We start from the raw sequence: 12,258 nt of genomic DNA on the forward strand, positions 1-12,258 counted from the left end.
GCAAGTTTGCCGGTAGTATATATTTGTCACAGCTCTTCATATGCTGCTAATCTTACGTTGCTAGGAGGATCATCAGCGTGTATGAATGTCTCTCTTTAAACATAAGAGAAAAGCCACATTGAATGTATGGAGAGGCTGTAGCTTAATAGATTGCTTTTCTTTATTCTTTTCAAAAAGTCTAGCTGAAAGTGAAGAGAATGGAGAGAAATTAGCAATTTGCCATACTGCTGGTTTGCATTTAAGCAGAGATATTTTTGTGTAAAGCTGGAAGGATACATGGGAAGTGCTAAAAATCTCTACTTGCTACCCACCTGCTAGATTTTGTTAGTCATGCAATTTATGGCTAGTTGCATGAAAAAGCTACTTTCTGAGCCTCTAGAGATTTCTCAAGTGAAAATGTTTGTAGACCAACAGTAATGATGCTTTACTTTTTAATTGCACTGCAATTATGGTGTAAGATTTAAAATGTACTTGTCTCAGTCAATCAAAATGAACACCCAACTTCTTGGGTTTTCATTTTTCAAAGTGGTTTACCCTTTTTCTTTCATACTCCATTTGTTAATAGCATATTAGACTGTAAAAACTTTCAGGACATACTCTTTTTTTTTTTCCTTACTTACTGGAGAGGCATTAGTGCTGTTTAAAATACAGTGTTGATTTGCTTTCATACCAGTTTATTTTGAGAAGAGACCAGGCTAAATGTATATTTGATCATGAATGTACTGAGAGAGCAGCCTGTTTAATGTTGGCGTGTGCCCCAAAATAATGGACACTGGTGATATTTAAGAGGGTTGGCAGAACAAGGTACCAGGGTGTTTTCACTGCTGGCTTGCCATATTTGTCTGGATTTCAGCTAATAATAAAATTCTTGTGATACATCCCCGAAGTTGAGCATGGAGTCAATGGAACGTCAGAACTATACAGGAATTAATTTTTAAAAATTTTGTGTGTCCTAAATCTTGCAAATTGTTCTTCTTTTAATCTGTGTTATCACAAATTATAGGATAAATATAATATCTAATCTCTGACAAGTCTTTTAACAGTGAAGAAGAAATGTTGTTTGTAGTTTAATAGAAAGAAATTGTGTTTAATAAGATCACAAGTGAGTGCCCTGTTCCTGTGCTACAATAGGCACTTACTTTATAGTAAAGCTATTTTAAACGACCAAAGATATTTTTACCACGCAATTTTAAATTCTTTGGGGTGAGTTTTATTTGAAAAATAAGTAGCTCTTGTAATTCTGTGAGTTTTGATGGACGCTGTTTAATTTAAATTGTTGATGAAATATTTTACTTTGTTTCCCACAGATGCATACACAACTTCAGAAGTGACATACATTTGGACTTACAATGCTTCAGATTCAGTGCAAGTGGCACCAGATGGCTCAAGACTGAATCAGTATGATCTTTTAGGCCAAACAATTGGAAAAGAGACAGTTAAGTCAAGTACAGGTTAGTAAAATAAATTTTGAAATATTTTGGAGAAAAAGGCAGTTACTGGCTGTGAAAACTATATTCCACGTGGTGTTACAGGCTTCTGAAAAAGAATTTTGCTAAATGGGATCTATTAGGCATGTACTGTGCAAGTAACACAAAACGGCACTTCACTGATTCTTTCAAATTACAATTAGCTGGTGATAGCAGAGGTGAAATTGCCCTCAGTAACTGTTTGTAAAAATGCTAGATCTCTGGAGCTCTGGAGCTTCATGTTTAATCCTAACATTTGTAAACCGGGGTTGAGATATTTGTTAAATTTCATGGATTTCATTTTTTCATGGATTCATTTCATAGATTTTGTCTATTAAATGGTAAAGCAGACAGGTTTCAACCATGTTTCCCTTCCATCATGGTTTTGACATGAAACACTGGACTATTCTACTAGACTCTAGACTGTTTTCCTGCATGTGCCAGGCCAGGACCTCCATGACTTCTTTCTAAGTGTGATTAAACTCTCAGAGAGCTGTTGTGTGAATGCAGAGAGTTGCTTATAAGCATAAGACTTCAAGGCTGAGGCACTTGTCAGTGCATACGAAAGTTCCTGGAAGTTCCTTGACACTCATCTTTCATGGAACACAGTGGGAATAAGAAATAGCTGTACTCAAAATCTTTCTTATATTCTACAGGATGCTTTCTGTTACAAAATACCTTTGGTACAGTATAACCCTAGGACATTTGTTTCACATAAATATAGCAAATGTTCTAGGACCAAGGAAATGGATTTTCTTAAGATGATAACCTTTTGTTTTTTGTTTGTTTGTGGCACGTAGGTGAATATACAGTAATGACAGCTCATTTTCACTTGAAGAGGAAAATTGGTTATTTTGTCATTCAGACTTACCTCCCCTGTATCATGACTGTCATTCTGTCTCAAGTGTCATTCTGGCTGAACAGAGAATCTGTACCTGCCAGGACAGTCTTTGGTGAGTATACTGAGTAGCAGTAGCTCTGTTTGCAGTAGCTGAAGATGCTAGAAAGTACTTCTGAATCAAAGGGCTTTTTCATTCAGGTTAAAGTGTTTGTAGAATGTGATATGATTTCTAGTCCAAACAGCTTTCAACTGCAACTTACACATCTCCCGACAATCCCAAAGGTCTTGGAAATTAGTACGTACAAGCAAACTGTCCTCATATCCTTGAGTCTTAAGAGGAAAAAAAAATCACAGAATAGAAAAAGATATTAATGTTTGTATTTAAAAAGTAAATTTAGTAAACTTAGATTATTTTCTGAAGTACCCTCCTTACCTTGGTATTATCCAAGTATTCTGGTACTTGGTAAATAAGCAAATTTCTAAATTTATTTTTAAATTAGGCAAATTAAATTTGAATTTGTTGAATTATTTGTGTTAAAATTTCAAGCTGAAGTTCTTTTAAAGAAACCCTATTCCGGGGGTTTGGGCAACACTTTTTTGCTAATTCAAATTGGAGATTACTGTGAGGCCCGTTCAGCAGAGCAATAAGATGGTGTTTCTCAAAGTAACATCTTTCCTATTTGCAAAGCAAAGTTCATTTAGTTTGTTTGCTTTTAAAGAAAAAGAGATTAGCAAAATAAAATTATTTTCTGTGTGAAATCACCCATCAAAAATGCTGCATAAAATGGTATGCTTAGTCATCAGTGAGCACCGTGTACTCTTCAAAAAATAGGCCAAACTCAAATGCATATTAAATATGATGCACAACAAAGCATTTACTGTCTCTCCTGGTAGAAAACATGCCACACAAAGCACTGTGAAAATTGCAGGTTTGAATATGAGCCTTACAGAAGTCAGATGAAGTGGTTCAGTGGTTTCAGTGGGACCAGAATTCTACCATGGTTTTCCAGGCAGCTATCAGGCAGATTCTTTGGCTTTCTTCAAAATCTTCTGTGAATTTACCTATTTTGATTATGAAAATGTACACTCCTGTTTTCCAGCCCCACAAGTACACTGTCAAATCCTTCTATATCTCTGTCTTTGCCCTTTTCTGTATCCACTCCAATACATATAGGACAGTGTCACTGGTCTCTCCAAAAAAAGTCTCACATCTGCTCTTCCTAAAATGCACTTTCTGTTACTGCGTCACTGTTAACAAGGCACTCCATGCATAACAAGACCCTGGGATAATTTTCCTGAAATGTGTACCTTCCTGCACACCTGTTCTATATTATTGATTTATTTTCTGTTTAATTTATATTTTTTTCAAGAAATAAATAGTATCTGCATGGCAGGCTGCTGCTTTGCTCTCCTGGGGTTTAGTGTAACATGGATAATGAAGTGTCCTGCTTCAGGGCTGATTCAGTCTTGAGGGAAGTGCATTGGAGGGCCACAAGAACAGAATCACACCACTCAGCGACACCGAACCTGAAGTCTCTTTACTAAAAACAATGAGTTTATTGCAGACATGGTAGTTTTATGCTAGTATTTTATTCCTGCCACACAGACATGCACCCTGTATGCCAGTAAGGGCTCTGTCCCCTCCAGGCACCCTTAACCCAGGGAAACAAGACACATCCAGGCTCTGCCTTTTGGAGAAACCTCAGCCCTAGCATGCAGCATTTGCTCCTCAGGCATAGCCTTTTTCATTGGGTTGGGTTTTCCCCAAGGAGCTATTTCATAACATTCTTTGGCACTCTAGATGAGATTGACAGCAGAAGCTGCCAATGGGCTCGCTAAATGCACAGCCCCAAGTGGATCTCCCAGGCTTTCTCCATTCCTACTGGCAGCAGTTATCACTGGGATTTCTGATAGCCCCTGGTCTCTTGCCTGAATGTGTTACAAAAATGTGCAGTTCGTCAGAGTTTCATAACAAAGTTCCTCTGTAGCTCTTTAGTGGTTTTTGAGCGTACGGAAATATTCTTGTCAGTTGGAGCTGGGCTGGTACACTCAAGGTTTCATCTGGGTGATACTTTGGATTAGGCTCCATCCAGTGACAAGAGAAGCTCATACTGCAGTCACATTAATGAAATGAGCTACATCCAGCAGAGAATATAAAAAGTTTAGGGGGTATTCCTTTACATTTTATTGATCATACTTAATTTTCAGTTTTTATATGGAGTAGTCACTTGTTAGTTACCCATTTTTGCATTTTATATCAAATATATCAATTTTAAAATACAATTAAACAGAAGTTATGAGTCTGACAAAGTGTTTTTGAAAATCAATGAGAAATTTATTTCAATGGTCTTCTTGCCAGCTAAGGACCTACTACAGGAATACTGTTCCTTTCAATGAAACATAGCTTCAAGTTATTCAAAGCACCACCTAGCACGTATTATTTCATGGGTGAAAGAAGTTACTTTTCCCTTTTTATTCTCTTTCTTCAATGTGGTTTCAAGTTCTAGGCCAATATTAGGGGTTGGTATAATGAGGCTTATTTTATAGTTGAGCTCTTTAATCCCCTTTCTTTATGGCATCTATTTAATATTACTATATTGCTTCAACTTTGCTTTAAATTATTGTAAGAAGAAAGTTTCGTCATCGTTGATTAAATAAGTCTTGAATGTGTTTTCTCTAGCAGATAAATCTGATTGCATTCCTAATGAAAGAAAATAGAACTGGTTCATAATGCCTTCATTTAGTGCAAGATTACAATCTGTTTCATTTACTAATGTGTTTATTGTCATGCATTTAGTGTCAACAATATTAGCAAAACTAATCTTGTGCAGCTTATTGGATTCTTGCTTTGTTTTAATGGGTCATAGCACTTAGAAGCATCACATGTGTTTGAATAGCAGCATTAGATGCAGGTGACAAATCAGAAATTAGTTTTCTTAGTTCTACAGTTATCTATCCTTTAACTCACATGGAGTATCAATGAGAATGATAAAATAAATGTAGTTAGGTATATAATCTTTGTTAACTGAAGCAGGAAAGAACAAAAATTAGTCTTATTGCTTATTATATTTAAATTCACATAGCTATGTTCTTTTGTCAGTTCACTGTGATAATTTTATTGTTGCTCTGAGTTCCTGTGTCTGTTTTAACTTGTGGGTTCTTTCCATGGGGTGCAGTCCTTCAGGAGCAGAGTGCTCCAGCATGGAGCCACAGGTCCTGCTGGAAGCCTGCTCCAGCACAGATTTCCATGGTGTCACAGCCTCCTCCAGGCATTCAGCTGTTCTTTTGGGGGGCCCTCCATGGGCTGGAGGTCGATCTCTGCTCCCCCGTGGACCTCTCTGTGGGCTGCAGGGGCACAGCTGCTTCCCCATGGCTTTTACCACAGGCTAAAGGGGGATCTCATCTCTGCTGCCAGAGCACCTCCTCCCTCTCCCTCTCGACTGACCTGGGTGTCTGCAGAGGTGTTTCTGTCACATATTCTCACTTGTCTTCTCTGCCTGCAGTTGTGTCTGCTCAATATAATTTTTTCTCCATCTTAAATATGTCATCCTAGAGGCACTGGCAGTGTTGCCCTTGGGCTTGGCCTTGGCCAGCAGTTGTGGGTCCCTCTTGGAGCTGGCTGGCTTTGGATCTCTCAGGCGTGGGGGAAGCTCCTGGCAGCTTCTCACAGGAGCCATCACTGCAGGCCCCGCTACCAAACCCTTGCCGTGCCAACCCAAAGCAACTTTTTAATTGTGACACTACAGAAAGAGGAACCCAAGAGAAGTTCTTGGAGAACTTTGAAGATTTGTTCTCTGGTTATTTTTACATGGGAATTGAATAATAAAGACTTGTTCTTTTGAGCAGTTCTATAAATACAAAGTGCATTTTCCCATTTCATTGAAAAAAAATCTCAAGTGTCTTTATTCTTCTCTCCTTCCACATGCTGCAGATTATCTTTTGTGCCTTTAGAGATATCCCACCACTCACACATTTCTGTTTATAATTTTTTAATTGGGAATTTCTGCTTAATGTAGATATAATTATATAGTGATAGGCAGTGGGTAGTGGAAAACTAGCCCTGAGTAAGAGGCTGAGCTTGTTACAAACAAACCAATATGTCTCCTCAACTTAGTTGTGTGTGAAGTCACTACTTCATATTCCAGGGGTGGCATAATTGCATGCAGCTTTTCCTGGAGTTGGGGTAAATAGCATTTGCCATTTGGCTTTGGGAATAAACTTGTCTGTTGCTCAATGGGAAATTGTGTTCCATTGCTCAGTATTGATCCAGTGAAGCAGCATGGTACCAACTTCACCATATGGATACGTAGCTTACCCAAATGATTGAATTCAACTTTTCTGGAAATAGATTTTGTTATAGTTCTTGTCTCCCAAGCTATTTAAAAAGGCTGGTCGGCATCCTGTGTACTGAAATGTTATGGCGCAATGCTTTAATATCATGCTAGATACAGAATTTTTAAACTTTTGTTTACACTTCTATTTGGTCTTGGAGTGATAAAATGAAGGGTAATCTGTATCTCTGAAATGGCCAACAATCTTTCCTTTCTGCTGTTATTTGTATTTATGAATCTCTTTGGGTTTTGGACCAGGTTGTATATCTAATTACCAAAACACATTTGCAATTGCTGTTAAAAAATAGAATAAGGAAATTAATTTCCTAAATTTAAAAAAAAAAGTGATTTATCAATCCTTTTGTGATATGTTCTTCAACCATTATGTGTAACTAATAAATGTGGGCATAAAGTAGTTATCTTGACAGATTTTAACTTTATTATATATGTGTTAACTCCTCCAATTTCCACTCTCAGTTTCTAGTTAGACATTTCTAGCTTTTCAGATTACCTCTTCCACTGTTATAAGCAAAACAGAGCTGCTACTTTCCAGAGATATAAGTTTAGTGCCAGTGAAAAGTGTTGAATTTGCAGCTCTGGAGATGGATTTTCTCTCTCCAGTAAGCAAATGCTGTTTCAAAAGCAGCACCATTAAAAAAAAAAAAAAAATCCAGTCAATCAAATAACTCCAGTCTTGGCTGTAATGGATAAACCTGTAGTGACAGAAGATATTTAGCTTTGTAGGCATGCACTGCTGAGAACAAACCTTGTAAGGATGTTTACTGTTAAGTAAAAATGCTTGGTCTTCTTTGGAGAAAAAAGGTGGTTGGATGGTTTATTTTTTTTCGACCTTTTTCAAAGACAAACTGATGACTGCTCATGGTCCTTACAAAATAATACATGACTGTTTCTTCTGGCATCAATTCACTTGCCACATCTGCTGGGTGCTGGGCTATAGAAGAGAGTTCTTACCTTGTATGTAAACTGATTTTTCTGCATCATAGTGAGATATCATGCAGTCTTTACATAGCCCTTTAAATGTTTTTTTGACCACTTCATTGTAGGGGATACAATCTACTTGGTAATTTTATACCAATTTTAGTTCACTAGTGTTATGAATTTGATGAGTAATGATGAACAGTTTTGTTCTGATCAGTGTATGGATTTTGTGAGGTTTTAAGTTAAACCTTTAGGAAATAAATGAGTTTTGTTTTTTCAAGTTGACCGTGTTCTTCCACATTAATAACTTTTCAGTCCTCTCAGGTTTAGCTGTGGCAAGGAGGCAGGTTATTTCCATTCAGTCCTTTTTCATAAAGAAGACTTGATAAAACTGATTTTTCAAATTAACTATAATGTGCAAAATCATCTGTCTTTTCTCTGAAGAATAATAGCAATCTAAAAGGACTAGAGAATCCTAAACTGACAGATATTAAGATGAAATTTTCTGTCCAATTTTTTCCCATTCAATTCAGGTTAAATGACTGTGGTAGCTTGAACATCATTGAATTTATAGAGTGAAGGAATAAATGAAAGTATGTTGGCAATGGTCTGACAGTGTGCTGCTTGATTAGCATTTGGGTCACAAAATGGTGTAACTTGCTGAACTTTTTAGAGAAATTGTCAAGTGGTAGCATGTGGTAACAAGATATAAATTCACAATGTTTTAACTGGGACTAGGAAAGGTCAGCAGTAAATCTTAAATCATATTTCTGAAGAAGTCAATGTGGTTTCCAGAAGATTAATTTACTCTATAGTGGGATTTAAACTGAGTAATACCTTAGCAACTGTATATATTTACATGTGGATAAGGTCACCTTATATCTGAGAAACTCACTTTACTGAATCTCTGTATAATTATAATGGTTTATCTGCAGCTCAGGACCAGTGTTAAAATTTACATGTGATAATTTTAGATGTTAAGATAGGCTGTCTTTTCCCTGAGGTGCTGAAATTAATTAAGCCATATGTTCTGTAAGCATTAGGAGAGACTAAGTTCTTTACAAAATATATTTTGTCTACAGATTTTCGTACTGTTCCATGTGATAGCTGCTTCCTTTTCATTGTATAGCCTAGTAGATGCCAACAGTGTCATGGCTGATTCCAGGCCATCCACTTCTTTAATTTATGGAGGCTGAAAAACAGCAATTAGAGATTTATGTTTGCTAAGGAGTCTCCTGTGTGACTCAGCAGGATGCTTTTGTGTGTTGTTTTCCCTGCTGCACAGACCTTTGAAGGCACTGAGGCCAAGTCCATTTAGCTTTGCTCTGCCACCCTTTGTGGCACCTTCAGAGATGGAGAATCTTTACTGGAGGGATGAAAATTGTGGAGTCTGAGGAGGTCTCAGTAGATGCAATTGCTGCCTCTCTTCTCTTTCACACAGTGGTTAAAATTGCTTCTTCTCTTGTAGCAGAAGGAGAATCAGAGCTCTGTTGATCCTCCAGAACCCAGGTGACAGATTGCTGACAGCAGAAGATCTGGCTTAGGGAGAGTCACTTTACTTTCTCTTGGGAAGCCTCCTACACCAGTTTTATGAGTGTGTATTTGTTGAAGCTGTGATGTGCTGTTACTGATATTTCTGCCATGGCATCTCCTTTGCTGTCATAGTGGAGTGTAGGTTTGCTGATCTGTGCTGAGTACATCACTTTGTGTTGCCTTTAATTCTGCAGACATGCTTAATGGTGTGCCACAAAGGGAATAGTTTGGTTTGTCTACATGTGATTCAGCCTGAGGTGGGAGAACTGATTTACTTAAGGAATGGAGACTGTATTTATGGCTATAGATTTCTGCTTGCTAAATCTGACTCAGACAGAAGTTCTCTTCCTTTCCTTCCATGTATCTTCTTCCTGATTCTTTTGGGAGGGACTTTTTTTTTTTTTAAACTGGATCCTTATTATTTAAAAAAGTACTGCAAAGTTCTTTTAGTAACTGCACAGTGAATGCACAGCCTTCCTGTATCACCAGCTCCTGTTTTGTGACACATAATACAGTTACAATAATCTGTCACTTCAAATCAGTGCTGTTCTAGAATACAATCCATGTTAGCTGAATGAGAACTTACACTGTTTATGTCTTTGAGTATGTCACTGAATGGTTAGTAAGACAGCAACTGTAAAGAAAAAAAAATCTCATTAAAAAAGTGTATTTGTTTGGTAATTTCAGTAAATATGGGTGCCAAACCTGCAGCCATTGCAGAGAAGCCAGCTACCAAACATTAACCTATTAATCATTATTGCTCTAATGTTGCTAAATATTATGAATCTGTGAAGAAATTATTAATTTTGTTAGTTACAATAACGTATCCTGCCCTGACAAGTTAAGAAAAATTATTTTCTGTAAGTGAAATCATCAGCTCATCTAAAAAGGAAAGTTTAGACAGGAAATTGAACTGACTGATCTTCAAAGGAAAATCCAGATACAACATTTAATACAATTCTAGCAATGTTTGTCAGCAACTTAGAAAAAAAAATCATTGTGTTTCAAAAGAATACCATGATATTTATTTTTTTCTGCTAACATTCAAAATCCAAGTGAAATTGTTGGTGTTCTATTTTTGTGTCCCCCTGCAGGAGTAACAACTGTGTTGACAATGACAACACTGAGCATCAGTGCTCGAAATTCACTCCCCAAAGTAGCATATGCAACAGCTATGGATTGGTTTATTGCTGTTTGCTATGCATTTGTATTCTCTGCATTAATTGAATTTGCAACTGTAAATTATTTCACAAAGCGAGGATGGGCCTGGGATGGAAAAAGTGTAGTGAATGATAAGGTAAGTCCTAATGAAATTGTTCTATTTCCAGTCAATTACCTAAACCAGCTCTAATATATTGTTAAGATATTTTGCTGTATAACAAAAAAAAAGCTTTACATCAAAAGAATGTACACATATCTTCTGTCCTGAACAGGAATATTTCTGCCCTTATGCTAATCTCATTTGGTCTCACAAATGCAGATTTGGTTATCAAGAACATTATCTTTTGGGAACTGCCTGTCTTGTTTTTTGACTCCTCAGATGCAACTGTTTATCTGGTTATTTATAAAATTTAATCTAGATTATATTGGTGTATCACTTTTTGTATTTTTTAATTCAGTTGAGCTGGAAATAAAAAAAAAACCCACATAAATATATTATGTATATTAATTTGGTAATAATTAATAATTAATCATGGTATGTAAGGTTTAGAAAAGCAAATTAATATCCATATATGTTAGTACTATGAATAACAAAATCTAGAACTTCTGAACATTTCCAGTATTCTGAAACTTACTGCTAATGATAAATAGACATTAATTTTAAAACCACTTTAGATAGCAGATGTACAAAATTCTTCACCTATGATGTGTTGATGCTTTGAGTACACAGAAACACAGTCATGCCTTAATTTTCTCGTCATTATAATGGTGTAGCCATGATGGAATGAAGTTTTGACCTGATAGAATTTCTCATTTCATAAACAGAATGAGCTAGTGATTTTTGTATTTGCAGTTTAGAACTGTAATAACACAGAACAATTATTAAAGCTCACTCATTTTGACTGACTTAATATATTTTATCCTTTTTTCCTATTGTAGTCCTTGATTTTACCAATGAAAACAGATTTCTTCTGAAAAATACACAGACTTCTGTGATCCTTCCTAAAATAGGGTAGAATTTTATTTGCTTTCTAAATGATTCTAGTAAGTGTGGAGCAGGTTTCATTAACTGATTTCTCATCACTTTGAATGCATAAAGAAGCATGCATAAAGAAGCAATTCATAAAGAAGCAAAATGTAATAGTAAAGGAGAATTAGAAGAAATGTTCATTCTTCATAATTCCCTGTGACTTCTGGAAGGGCATGTGTTGTCCATGACTTCAGGATCTGTTACCTACTGCTAGAAGTAAATCAGGGCGAGTTTATCAGCGTGTCTTGAGTGAAGCTTTTCAGACTGGCACATTGCCCTGTGTGCCAGTTATTGCCAGTATTACAATAATGGTAGTAATATTGTAATTGTAATAATGTAGGGAGCCCTTATAAACTCTCTGATCATCCTTTGGTTATTCCTTTAAAGTACAAGTGTTGTCTCATGATCTTAGGAGTGGCAGCTCTTTAAAAGCTAGCCAGTATTCCTTCCCTAGAAGTGACAATACATTTTAAGATTTATATACCATCCATGTGTCCAGTTCTCTTCTTTCTTCAAACTAACTTAACAAAAAGATAAGCTTTTAACATAGTCATAGTTTCTCAGACAAAATTATGGTTCAGCTTTATTATGCAGGTCTCATTAATGATAGTACAGATACCTTTTAAAACACACTAATTGTGTCTGAAAGGAAGGACTTAGAGATTAATTAAATTTGGTAATATAGATGAATTTGAGTTGGCAATTTGCTCTTTTTAGCTGAAGGTATCTGTACACCTAAACCCGGGCTTACTTTTCACTAATTAAAATGCAGTACTTTTCACTAATTAAAATGAAATATGTTTCCTCAGTGACAGTTGTCTGTGTTCACATTATATGGAAATTCTTCTCTAAGTGCTGTTGACAGGCAATTTGCCTCACAGGCAGGCAAGTGCAGGAAAAAGCTACATATTTGATCAACTATTTTTCACATGCCAGTCGATAAGGAACAATGCTGAA

General features: G+C 36.4%; 1 protein-coding gene across 1 annotated transcript in view; it reads left to right on the top strand.

Moving 5' to 3' along the window:
* Window positions 1-12,258, top strand: part of GABRA2 (gamma-aminobutyric acid type A receptor subunit alpha2) — a 61,276-nt gene that overhangs the window by 42,603 nt on the left and 6,415 nt on the right. The window contains exons 6-8 of the mRNA XM_058802964.1: window positions 1,308-1,451; window positions 2,267-2,419; window positions 10,205-10,407. Of these exons, the coding sequence (XP_058658947.1) occupies window positions 1,308-1,451; window positions 2,267-2,419; window positions 10,205-10,407 (500 nt within the window). The remainder of the gene's footprint in view (window positions 1-1,307; window positions 1,452-2,266; window positions 2,420-10,204; window positions 10,408-12,258) is intronic.

Source organism: Ammospiza caudacuta, chromosome 4, assembly GCF_027887145.1.
Source record: "Ammospiza caudacuta isolate bAmmCau1 chromosome 4, bAmmCau1.pri, whole genome shotgun sequence".
In the NCBI taxonomy this organism is placed as follows: Eukaryota; Metazoa; Chordata; class Aves; order Passeriformes; family Passerellidae; genus Ammospiza; species Ammospiza caudacuta.